Source organism: Aulonocara sp. 'chitande type north' Nkhata Bay, linkage group LG3, assembly GCF_057382095.1.
Source record: "Aulonocara sp. 'chitande type north' Nkhata Bay isolate Kocher_YH1m ecotype deep benthic linkage group LG3, A_spYH_male_GT1.1, whole genome shotgun sequence".
NCBI lineage: Eukaryota > Metazoa > Chordata > Actinopteri > Cichliformes > Cichlidae > Aulonocara > Aulonocara sp. 'chitande type north' Nkhata Bay.
Genome location: NC_141346.1, coordinates 48643672 through 48657052, shown reverse-complemented (window position 1 = coordinate 48657052; position 13381 = coordinate 48643672). Strand labels below are relative to the sequence as shown.

The 13381-nt window shown below is 40.6% G+C and overlaps 1 protein-coding gene and 1 non-coding gene across 2 annotated transcripts; one reads left to right on the top strand and one right to left on the bottom strand.

Annotated features, from left to right (window-relative positions):
* Nucleotides 1-1760: 1760 nt before the first annotated feature.
* trnam-cau (transfer RNA methionine (anticodon CAU)) lies at nucleotides 1761-1832 on the bottom strand. The gene has a single exon. It is a non-coding gene; the product is annotated as a tRNA-Met (tRNA).
* Nucleotides 1833-6284: 4452 nt separating this feature from the next.
* On the top strand, nucleotides 6285-11263 carry slc3a2a (solute carrier family 3 member 2a). Its single transcript, XM_086284247.1, has 10 exons — nucleotides 6285-6421; nucleotides 7485-7688; nucleotides 7771-7955; nucleotides 8746-8919; nucleotides 9077-9171; nucleotides 9365-9501; nucleotides 9805-9914; nucleotides 10028-10311; nucleotides 10399-10618; nucleotides 10716-11263. The coding sequence occupies exons 2-10, from the start codon at nucleotides 7492-7494 to the stop codon at nucleotides 10853-10855; spliced, it is 1542 nt and encodes a 513-aa protein (XP_086140373.1). The 5' UTR covers nucleotides 6285-6421; nucleotides 7485-7491; the 3' UTR covers nucleotides 10856-11263.
* Nucleotides 11264-13381: the final 2118 nt, after the last annotated feature.

Sequence of the window (13381 nt, the reverse complement as noted above, 5' to 3'; positions counted from 1 at the left end):
TCATGCTGCAATGTCATATTCAGGTCCATATAGATCACCTGCATGTCCATTCTGGACGATCTGATATCCTCGTGTTGGCGTTGTTCCCACATCATCATAATTAATGTTTTTCCAGGGTCCACATTACAAGTGACCAATCACCTTCTTGTGACGTCATACTTTTGCGACTTCGAAAAATACCCGCCTTCAAAAACAAATGTTGTTCGAGAAACCGCCTTTTGTCCGCCGATCCAGCAATTTGAATTCCACTCAAGACACTTTTCTTTAAAGAACAGTAAGCATTATACATATATTTTCCTTGAAATGGCTGAAATTGATAGCTGTTTGTTTGCTAGTGATAGGCTACTTGCGAACCAGTGTTCTCCAGAGAATTGCGTGTCAATGTATTATAATATATAATAAATGTACAGGTGAATATAACTGTCATAAAAATGTTGTCAGGCAAAATTGCAGTAGCTTCCCTGATCATTTTACAAACATAAGTGAATAGAATTTGAACTAAAAGGCCTAGACTAATGGTTGTGTGAATCAAAATATCACCTGGAAACATAATTAACTGGTCCATAGCTGTGAAACTGGACATGAGTTCTTGATTCCATGGAGATTAACAGTAATCCAGAAATTTACAAATTTGTCCTGGGCCATCGTGTTAATGTTTTAATTACACAGTCTCCCAGGGACAACAATTACACGGTGTCCCTGCAATTTTGCCTGACCCAACCCCCGGGCCACGAAACACCAAAAAAGTTGGGGAACGCTGGTCTAGAGAACACTGGTTAGCTAATGCTGTCGTCAAGTAGCGTATCACTAGCAAACAAACAGCAAGCCAAGTGAGGAACATATGTATAATGCATATAGTTAGGGCTGGAGCAGGTGACCCTGAATCCTCCCTTAGTTATGCTGCAATAGACGTAGGCTGCCGGGGGATTCCCATGATGCATTGAGTTTTTCCTTTCCAGTCACCTTTCTCACTCACTGTGTATTAACAGACCTCTCTGCATTGAATCATATCTGTTATTAACCTCTGTCTCTCTTCCACAGCATGTCTTTTATCCTGTCTTCCTTCTCTCACCCCAACCGGTCGCAGCAGATGGCCCCGCCCCTCCCTGAGCCTGGTTCTGCCGGAGGTTTCTTCCTGTTAAAAGGGAGTTTTTCCTTCCCACTGTCGCCAAAGTGCTTGCTCATAGGGGGTCATATGATTGTTGGGTTTTTCTCTGTACCTATGAAGCGCCTTGAGGCGACTTTTGTTGTGATTTGGCGCTATATAAATAAAATTGAATTGAATTGAATTACCGTTTGAAACGTATCCTAAAAGGACTACAAATTCGGCGGACAGGCGGCGGTTTCTCGCAAGTGAAGCGGAGCGCTGGATTGACAGACAGAGGCGGGCACAAGTGAAGAAAAAAAATTTTTTTTTTTTAAACCTTTAATTAAACATCAGTACAATACAAATGGAATTAAACAGTACTACAATAATGGTGTTGTACTTACAAAAGAATTGTATGCATAGATAAACAAATACAAGAACAGTATTCAGAAACAACAATATAAATATGCTAGGGGGAAGAAAATTTGTTTTAAGGTGGGTATTTCGAAGTCGCAGAAGTGTGACGTCACAAGAAGGTGATCGGTCACTTGCAATGTTGAACTTGGAACAACATTTATTATGATGATGTGGGAACAACGCCAACACGACGATATCAGATCGTCCGTGCGGAGTGCAGGATGTCTAATCTCTGTTTGGGTGGAACGAGTAAAAATAGCAGAGGATGGTTTCGATCCATCGACCTCTGGGTTATGGGCCCAGCACGCTTCCGCTGCGCCACTCTGCTCACACAGGAGAAGCTGTCGCAAAGCTCTTCACATGGCTCAGCTGTTTTGCATTCTTATCACAGAAAGGGGGCCTTCTTACATAATTTGCAACCACTGTTTCCTGCTGACAAGAGGAGGTGGTTAGTTATATAGAGAGGGGCTCAACAGAGGGGAGAGGGTTTAGAGAACCGGGCAGAAAAATGCTGTAATGGCAGAGAAGGTGATGGGAATACAAAGGAAGGAATTCTTTTAAATATGTCAAGTATATTTTTCACAGAGCTTAAAAGCAGAAGTCGTGTGTATGTTACAGTATTGTGTGCTCTGTGATTTCAGCAGTGTGTCCCGCATCTGTGTGAGGTGTATTATATTCGATCGTTTATATATATATTTTTTTCTTAATGGTGCATTTTTAAGGAGAACTGACTAATTATCTCCATTCATGCAAAATTAAAGAGAGGGAGGCTTTCCAAACCGAACAGGCTACTCTTTGTCTGTGAGAGGAAACTAGGTCATTCATTCTCATTGTCAGAGGAAGAAGCAGGAGGCGCTGCTTAATGGGCAGAAAAACAATCAGAAGAAGAGAGAGCGTACAAGCAGAAAAGTTACGAAATGTACAGTCGGCAAGATCAGATATCCCCGCTGAGGGACAATATATTAGTTGCATAACTGAGAGCGCTAACGTTAAACAATATGGCTCAAAGTCCACGTGCAGTCTGATTAATTGTATGTTTCGCTCTGTAAGTCATTCTCTGTATCACCAGTGCAGCACATTGGTGGATTCTTCCTTTCCCCTCTATCCAGGACACAAAATGTAGCCGCGCGTGTTCTGTTGGCTGTAGATCCAAAAGACAAACATGCTCATGTTTGTTGAAGAGGTGAACAAATCAATCTGTGAATACACCTTTGCACTTTTTAGATGAGATTAAAGCAGCATTTCCCCGAACTTCATTCGTTCGGTGTGAACTTTGAATGCGAGAGCTCACTGCAGGGAACTTGAAACAATGAGATGAAAGCGTAAGCTCTCGGCCAGACTGGTCTGAACTGGTCTGAACTGCTGATTATTTTCCTTTTTTCCCCTCTCCTCCCAAGCACATGCTGTCTTACTAAATAAACTCTCTCACGGGGATCAGACGATTCTTGGTGTAGCCATATATGTGTGTGTGCATGAATGACTGCATTCAGTGAGATGGTCACTCGAGCCCTGACTGACTGACACTAATCTAAACTTTAAAAATCTAAGCAAGAAGTTTTCACATAGTGCTTCTAATCAGCTCCTAATTTGCCCTACTTTGATCTTGTTACACAATCAGTTACTATGGTAATGTGAACTGTGACCTTGAACCACAGGTACTGTACAGTAATCCCTGTGTTCTTCCCCCCTCCACTGAAAAAACAAACTATGCAGCAACTTTGGCCCTCTTTCCTCTCTGTTATTATGCTGTGGGGGTCTGTGTGCTGGCTTATAGACTCCAGCAGAACATCCCCTCCTCCTCTGCCAAAGGCATAAACAAAGAAGACAAGTCTAGGAGTGAATCAGTCCCTCCGTGTCCTCTGTGAACTTGTTGTGATGATGGCTAATGTTCTTTCGTTCTTGTTTTATTGCCAAGTTGGGATTGATTCGGTTTTCCGAGGATTCAGATGCTGCTTAGGTTTTGACCAATTTATCCTGTAAACTCTGTTTAAGCAGAACTGAAAACCTCACAGGGCTGAGACAACATGTGTGAAAAGGACACTAACTAACACTAACTGACACTAACTCTGTCGCTCTAGGCTTTGCTTCCATTAATACCCCGAGCTGTGCTCCGCTCCAAATTTTTGTTCCAATATATTCCTCACCCTCAGCTCAAAAACATGTTTACACATCCCTGCCCTCTCTCTGCCTGTCTGCTCTTTCCCCTCATTCCTAGTTCTCCTCCCTCCTCCAGTCTCCTGTTTCCTGATCTACTCACTCCTCCTCCCAGTTTTCCCCACATGTTCTGCTGATTTTACAGAAAAACAGAGCATATTCCGCAACTTTTCCTTGTATCCTCAATACTTCCCAGCTGGAAAGCACAGTGTGTCCACATCAGCCAATGCTCAGCAGCTCTGTTACAACCTGACTCTGCCACTTACGCACACATGATCAACAGGCCGAGATAAAAACAGAAACAGATGGCGTGTGTTTGACTTTGATGAAATAGGAGAAGTGAGCACGAGTGCGTCATGTAGATATGCAGCTGCCAAACACTGGTTATAAAGTTAGATTTTATTCTTGGGCATATTTAAATAGTCAGCAGAAGACATTTAGAAAGGTTTTAAAATTAGCGACATCAGGTAGCAAAAGCCTGGCACAATGACTAAGCTGAATAACAGCAGAGTATAAATAGATTTAATGTCACACATCCTAAATTAGACACCCCTCCCTACCACTGGTTAAGGTTTGACCGAGGCATATCCACATGGAGAAGAACATGTACCAGTGGTGAAGTCTGAAAATTAAATAAACAGGCACCACACTGTTTCTGGAAGACATAAAATAGTCCCTGAAGACAAATATGGCATATAAGAAGATCATGGCCTGATCTATAACACAAAAATCTTCTGTATATCTTTCTTTATGTTTTCACTCATATTCGATCTACTTTTTAATGCCGATCATAAAGGCTTTCCGCTTGCCAACAGATAGTCACCACTCTAGTTTATCTTTTGTCTGACTGTATATATTCCAAAGTGGCCTCTTGAACAGGACACAGAGTTCACTGAACTCAAATGATCTCCACAGTCACCAAATCTAAATCCAACAGAGCTCCTTTTGGATGTGGTGGAAAGAGAAACGTATCATGCACGTGCAGCTGACAAATCTGCAGCAACTGAGTGATGCTATCATGTCGATATTGAGCAAAATCTCTGAGGAAAGTTTGTAGCGCCTTGCTGAATCTATATTGCATAGAATTAATGCAGCTCTGAACCCAAAAGGGGGTCCCAACCCAAAACTAGCCAGGTGTACATAAATACTAGTAAGGGTTGCAGTAACGTCACAGGACTCTGAAAGCCCGAGCTGTTGGAGTCAGTGGACTATACTGGACGTATCACTACAAAAAAAACTGATTAAGTAGTCAGATAAAAAAAAGTTTGAAATTAAGTGCCGTAACATGTCACATCTGTGAAGGTAACAAGCACGGAACAAGCATACACATGCAGGGGTTCAGTTACATGAACATGTTACTAACTGTTTCTGCAGTTACCTGTCACTGCAAGTTGTTTACTTGAACCTGCTTAGCAGAGACAGAAAGAAACAGCACCAGGGTCGTGTAAAGGGCAAAAACACTGTGCAGACATGGAGGAGTAGAGAGCAACAAGCAGCCTGAGAAGACACAGATAACACATCTATCTCACAGACAGCCAGCAAGGTTCTTTGTTATAGTTACACTGTAAGAGCAGAGGGAGAATTGCAAAGTGTAAAATCAAAGTTTGCACTATTGCACTACATGAAACACACACGAGTATGATTCGTTTATGCAAACATTTACGGCAACTATAAATCCAAGCATTCTGCCTTCATTCTGTCTAACTTGTATGTCATAATAAATCACATCAGTGTACAGCAAACTGGACAATTAGGGTGAAAAACATGCCCCCACACACATACTCTCTTCCTAGAAGTCTACTGTTACTTCTAGGAAGTAAATTCTGTAGGGTTTGTTTGTAACTTCTCTTACTGTAACTCGATGAAGGTCAACAACAGCTGGAGAAAGATTTAGAGCTCCATCTGGGACAGGAGGATGTTAGTTTTTAGATTGGCTGCGCCCAAATATTGTCTCCAACAGAGATATACATTGTTAGACCTGGCATGAAATAATCTGTCATCGGCATGAATGTGATCAGCTTTAACCCAGAATCGACACAGAAAATAAAGTCACGGCAGCACGAACCTGACATTTTCAACCAGGCTCCAACAACATATTTTATACCTTTACAGAGAAAAGATGCTCAGTTTTAATCTGTTGCTCAGCTCCCAGGAGAAGCATTGCAAGTACAATTCAACTCAGATGGGATTTTGCTGATTTTGTTGTTTTGGTACTGTAGAGTCAGCGTGATCACAGGAGACTAAGTGGTCAGCTGTTTACACTTAAACACTGCAAACAAGGTCTATATGGTAAAACAAAAACAAGAAGGCGACAGAAAGGCCCTCAGGAGTGAAATTAGATCAGTGAAACACAGAGTGGCAATCTCCACTGATCAGAAGAAGATAATCACATTACCAATCATCTTGCCTGTGAAGCAAACTGGATTATCTTCAGTTTGTATAATAACTGATAAGTGAACAGCATTTTGTAGAGCGTTTCATTGACACCATTATGAAGGAACAGAACAAAGTTTTCTTAGTTTGGAGCATGGAGTTCAGTTTGTTTATTAGTTTGTTTGTTAGGTTTTTTTCTTGGAAGAAAGAGAGACAGCAAGCGAAGGAGAGAGAGGGAGAGAGAGGGAGGGATTACCGGCTCCCCCAGTAGGCGGAGAAACGGGCGGGTACAAATACGCGCTCTGATCCTCTCTACGCGCTTAGTAGAGAACAAGGGGTAATCGGCTGTAAACTAAAAGCCAAACCGGGACTATACATTGTATTTTACAGGTAATTTTGATTTACTTCATCAACTTTTCTGCCACTCTGTAACTTCAGACCTGCCGTGTTATCGGCGGGAGTAGTGTTCAGCTCACAGCCGGAGAGACTGCCTCGTGTAGGAGCACATGACGCTAGGGATGGGTTTGATTTCATCATCTTAAAGGAAGATGGAATTATACGATATCACACAGCTTTTGGAGTTGTTATTGCTACCGGGTCGATTTTAACTTGTGTTCGGTGAAAGTTTCATAGACATTTACGATGTACTTGTTTGAAGAGGTTTTATTTAATGACTGTTGAAGCGAACTGGAACAAACCGGTCAACTACTAAATTTCCGCTTTACACCCCTTTAATCTTAAAGCCATGTGTGTATTATGTTATATTAGACTGTCAGAGAGCTACTTGTTGGGTTTTTTTTTTGTTTGTTTTTTAACTAACAAATGTTCACTATCGTTTACTCGTGACATTTGTTTAAATCGTTTTCTTAATAAGTCTATGCTTGCTATTGTTATGCTCTTATTATGAAGGGTAGCTGCAGTATTTCCGTAACTCGAGGCTGACTGCTTAACGTAAGAAGTAGTAATTGTTTCATCAGACACCGGTGGAACATATGAGCATCTCAAGAATGGGTCTTCCGTTTATTTGAATGTATTTTTTTACAGCTGATATTTTTGTTGCTAGCGTTTTGAGTGGGTTTTGAAGTGTGACTGACATGAACTAGTTTGTTTGTTTGTAGTTTTTAATGAGCGCTTTGTAAGGAAAAACAAACAAGAGCTTGTGTCTATTTAAGTAGGGAACCGCACCGCCACTCCTGTTTAATTCCTACATAAAAACTGGGTTACCTTAATGAATCTAGTCGTTGCCTGTATGTCCTGTGTAGGGGGGGGATGTGTTACATAAGGGTGGACAAAAGGCGAGGGGATGAGACTTGGCCGGTGCTGCCTTAAAAAAACAAAAACTCTACTCCTTTTGGTGGTCTTGTTTTTATTTAGCTCTTGGGTGTTAGCCAATGAGAGTGCTTTTGCAGATACAGTTATTAATTCATAATTTTCCTTTGTGCTCCACCTCCAGTTAAACCATGAATAAAGACACAGAGATCGACATGAAAGAAGTGGAGCTCAACGAGCTCGACCCAGAGAAGCAGCCCATGACGGGGGACGGTCAGGCTCCAGGCGGGGAGAAAAACGGCAGCGTCAAGCTGAAAGTTCCCGATGATGAGGTTACCTTCACCGGGCTGTCCAAAGAGGAGCTGATGAAGGTTGCTGGCACTCCAGGGTAAGAGCTGCAGCTAAGAGCTGTCTTCCTCTGTGGGCGTTAAAATAAGTGGACATTTTTACATTATTATTTTCTTCCACAGATGGGTGAGGACCCGCTGGGTTCTTCTTGTCCTCTTTTGGTTGGGCTGGATTGGTATGCTTGCTGGAGCCATTGTAATCATAGTCCAGGCTCCTCGCTGCAAGGATATTCCTGCGATGAACTGGTGGAATGAAGGGCCTGTCTACCAGATCACTGACCTTGAAGCGTTCTCTGAAGGATTGAAAGGTAGACTATTTGTGGAGAGCTTATGAAGCTGATCAAGTGGTTTTATTCTTGCAAGTTTAAAAAAAAAAAAAAAAAGTTGGTTTTTTTTTTTTTATTGCGCTGCCATGTTTATTCCCAAAATAAGAGTTGGAGGTTGCACTTAAAGTGCCCCAGTCTTGAGTTGGGTAACATGCTCTGACTTGCATGGATAACGTCTTGTGACAGTCTCTTGGCTTTCATTAGTTCTCTGTGGCCTGTGTCAGCTGTCTAGATATCAAATTGCTGACTAGGCTGCCAAAGTCTGACTAAAGGTCTTAAGACCATTTAAAAGAAGAAGAAAAAAATGAACACGTCATCTGTTTCATATCTCTATTCAGATATGGCCAAGTTGAGCAGCTCTGGAATATATCAAGATGTACATATCAAAAAAAAATGTTTACTGCAGGCTTTTAAAATCGGGAAGGAAGAACAGTGCTTACTACTGTTCATAAAGTGAACTGGTGGGGAGCACTTGGTTTTAACAGGCTTTGGGTGGAATTCCAAAAACTCCATGTGACTCAGTTTTGTTCTCTTTATCAAAGCCACCCTTGTGCTCAGGCTTCACATGGGCAGCAGAGGGAGTGGCTGGGATCCTTCACATAGTCTTGCAAGCACTGCGGTGCTACAGTCTGAACTATCAACATGTGTCTAAAGCTGTCTGTCCTTTGTCCCTAACCTGCTCACACCCTCGTTTTTCTGCCTTATGTGAAATTTACACTGACCCAGCATTTTATTTACTACCTTTTTTTTTTCCTTTTTTTTTTTCTTTCAGGTGTTGAAGAAAAGTTGGATGACATTAACCAGCTAAAGGTGAAAAGCCTGGTAATCGGACCTCTTCATACTGTCCAGGCTGACCAGATGACTGGTCTGAACCTTCAAGAAATTAGTGCAGAGCTTGGAAAAGCTGAAGATCTCGACAGCTTGTTGAAGGCGGCCCACAAAAAGGGTACGTAATTGTCTGATTTCAGATCAGTTACTTGCTAAATCGTTCACACTAAAAGAGTAACTGGTGCTCTGTTCTTTCATTAAGAGTGGTTTCTATTTATTGCTGGATTCTGTACTCTTGAGGGCCAGATGTGAGCAAACATTGCTGTTTCTTTCAGGCATTTCTGTGGTGCTTGACCTGACTCCAAACTACAAAGGAACTCCTGTGTGGTTTGATAAAACAGACCTTACAGAAATAATGGAAAAAGTCAAGGTAAGCACACAGATTTAATTATTTGCAGTAAGAAGGCATATTAAGCAACATCACTATCTTTACATGTGATAAACAAATGGCACATTTTTGACTTTTTGCCCCATGGACAGATGATTAAATTGGACATTATATACTGTGGTGTAGATTCGGGTCTTGCTGCCACTGTAGTTAATTTGAATCTGTTCTCTTCCAGACTGCAGCTGAGTTCTGGCTGAGTAAGGGTGTTGATGGCATCAAGATATCTGACCTTGGCATTGCCTCCATCAGTCCTGAATGGGCCAAACTGCGGATGGCGGTCCAGGGAAATGGCACTGATGACACCAAGAAGAGGTTTGTGTGGCTGCTATGTTCTGACCTTTGATTCAGCACAAGTAAACAATGTTGACCACTAAACGGGGTATTTTATTTTAGATTCTTAACTTTAGCTATTATCCACACAGATAACAAAGTTGTAGGGCTTATCTGTCCCGGAAAAGTCATTTTAAAAGCATCAGTAAAATATCAGGTACAGGATACTTTGTTCTGAGAGAACATGGACATGAAAAATAGTCCCATCAACATTCAAGGAAGTGTTTCAAGATGTATAACAAGTACAAGTTCTATACTGACCTGATCCTGTTCTCTTTTCTTTAGGGCTCTGATGGGTGTGGTCAACAATATTTCAGCTAATGAGGTGTCTCAGCTAGTCAATGTCTCTGGTGTCGATCTAATCTTGTCTGACCTGCTCAGTAGAAACACGGAAGGTAGGCTGCTACTGTTTGCATAGTAGTGATTATTATTATTATCAGTGACAATAATCCTAAGTAAATGTCAAAAAGGTGCATTGTAGATGATTATGGTACCTGAATATCCGCAGGTAAAGAGCGCATTGAGGTCCTGAAGACCCTCCACTCTGAGCAGAGAAAAATAGGCTGGGGTCTCGGTGCTGCTCAGAAGGACCATCTGTCTAAACGGGTAACGACTTGGGGCCTAATTCGTCTCTACCAGCTTCTGCTCTTCACCTTGCCTGGAACCCCTGTGTTTACCTACGGAGATGAAATTGGCCTTCAGGCAAATCAGATGAGCAACAAAGCAAACCAGACCAGAGAAGCTCCGAAGATGGTTTGGAATGTAGAGAAGGAAGAAACTGACGGTGCTAAGGTAAGTGTGGGTGTGTTCAGTCTGTCACTGATCAAGCGTTTGTTTGCTTTAAGTGCAGTAAAGCATTTTCTTGAATTTCATTTACAGTCTAACCATACTGAATACGCTGAAATAAGGAAGTGGTTCAGATCCCTCAGTGACCTGCGAGGCAAAGAGCGCTCCCTCCTGCACGGCGACTACTATGGTCTCTACAGCTCTGCCAAGTCTCTCTCTTTCCTTCGTGTGTGGGATCAGAGCGAGAGATACATAACAGCTGTAAACTGGGGAGATGGTCTCGAGGAGCTGAAATTAAATCTGGAACCCACAGGCAAGTTACAGTTCAACGGACATGTCTACTGACGATATCTAGCAATATCTATTAACTCTGCTATTTATTTTAAACTTGACGACCTTTGTTTGTGCAGAGGGGGTAGAGCTACCAGAAACAGCCAAGGTGAAGCTGTCAACTGACAAAGACTTTGAGGTGGACTCGACTGTAAACCTGAAAGACCTCAAGCTCAACGCCGGACAAGCACTGCTTCTGCAGTTCCCCTACACGGGCTAAAGATGGCGCCAAAGGATAGGAAAGCTGCATACTGATTAGTGTTGCTCTTAATGCAGTTTCTGAATACATTCTTATGGATTGAAACTGCATTAAGTAGATACATTTCAGTCTGACAGAACATAAATTTAGTGGGTTAAATGAAACATGCAGTTTAAAACATTAGCTAGTGCAATAACACTACATTGTTCAAATGTGTGAAAGACATTCCATTCCTGGTTCTTTGAGCATTTTTCTTAAAGGTTGTGCTGTTTATGGTTTTTAGAAATCTTACATTTTCCTTTTTAGTGACTTTATGAATTTTTGGGGGAGAGTTTTTGTAACTCGCACAGGGAAAAAGAAGTAAAGTTTGGATGCATGATGTTCGAGTCTGTCAAGTGAAAAGAATAAACGGCGTTCTGCTCAACCGCATATTCGTGTTTTTGTGTTTGTCTGCAAGGCGCCTTTAAGAGTTGTGTTTACGCTGATAATATCACATAAGATGTTGACTGTGTTTATGCAGGAGATGATATCAAATGAGACGTTCATTGTTTTCACTGCATTACAGGTGTGTATGTGTGAAAGTGTGTCACAGATGTGAACGGAGGAAGTGTTTATTTTATCAACGCCTTGAGATGGGTTTTTATAGACGCAGCAGACACACCTAGGAGTCTCACTAAAGGGGTCACACACCTGTCCATGGCTCTCTTAAAGTAACTATGGACAAAATCCTCTACATTACAGTACACACAGCTTCACATGTGGCAGGCAGATGAAATAACTGGCAGAAATTCAGCAACAAAGAGTTCCTAGTACAGCATGTTTCACGATGGGCTTTGAAATTCATCTTCTAAATAAAGTGGCTTTATGAGCCATTATCTTCCTGATAAATGAATCAGCGATTGATAAAATCAGCTAGACAAATGAGTAGTTGGTTACAAATGTCTACTGTCTGTACGTGCCCCACAGTTATAAACTTATGAAGTCTCATGTAAGTTTAGAGGGGAAAAAAGTTATAAGTGACTTTTTTTTTTTTAAAGGAACATTTAAGTTATTTCGCTAGAGACTGTAATTCCAAATTCACGAGGCTCATGTTTAGACGGCTTCAATGGGATGAACTTTTTCTTTTCTTTTTTTTGCCCGACCAAATATCAAGTTTAAGCATTGACCTGTCTGATTAGGAAGAATATGTAATATTTATATATTTGTTACCCATTTAATTTATTGATCTTCAACAACAGTCTGTGGTTTCGCCATTTACACTGACATTCATCGTTTGCCTTTTTTTAAAACCACGTTTTCTTGTTACTTGTATATAAAAATATATAACAGCTATAATTAATCCCTTAACTCTGCAGTGTACGATCTGATGTCAGTCCTGAAACCTCCCAAATAGAAAATGTAGGTTTTTTAAAAATTGAAATACAAGAATTAATTATAAAGAGGATTTCATCAGCCAACACAATAGCACATAAAAACAGCTACTATTACTACTAAGCACTGTACTCATGTACACTTATATATATGCACATCTGTGAATATGTTGCTGATAAATGGCAGCGATGTAGCTCAGAGCTTTTATACCAATGATACCAATTTATATCCCGACATGTAGTTAATGTATGAGTACAATGATGTTCTACAATTTCATACATTATATTACTATCTTATTAATACAAACATCTTTTTGTTTGAATATATATTTTACTCTAGTTAACATTTAATTGAATTAATACTATACAATACATATTCATGTCTGTTTCATTTTGTTGCATTAACATATTTTGTTGAATAACCAGTAACTGTGACTGTATGATATGTGAGGTGGGTAAAGACTGCAACATTTGTCTCCACAATGGAGTAAATTAAAAACTTTAAATTAGTACAAATGAATCAAAATGACCTTAAAGTGGTGGCGCTTTTAGTCCAGCACTTAAATGAATGCATAGCTCTATATTGCCGATTATACCTCCGTGCTATAGTTCGAGCAGCAAACTTGAGCCGTTGACGTTTTCTTCTACTCGAATATTTCTCCATAAGGGGTTTTGCTCGTAACTAATTTTACACCAAAACAATGTTGATTCTGTAATGATCCATCTGAAAAACAACAATCACTTTCATATTCTTAAAATCGTCCTATAAATATCACTTTTATCTTAGTTAGAATCATCATAATCCCTTGTATGTACGTAATTTTGATCCTTCAGATAGTTACTGAAGCTATTTTAAGATTCAGAGGGGGGGGGGGAAAAGTCTAGTTTTTGATGTTCAATCATGTTTTGCATTTATCTTTGGGACTGTCAAAATGCTGTGCTTGGTACAAAATCCACATTTGAAAAGCTCAAAATGATGCAGGCTAACTGCACACACTGGCAGTCTGGCTTTCTTTGATATACTGAAAAGCATGAAAAGTGTGCTTTATGAATGGAGAAGCCTTGCTTTGTAATACAATGCCATAAAACGTGTCAATTTCTCATTTAAAAACACTGCTTTAAGCCCACTCTTTTGATAAAAATGTCAAACAATTCCTCTGACACGTGAAACTAAACT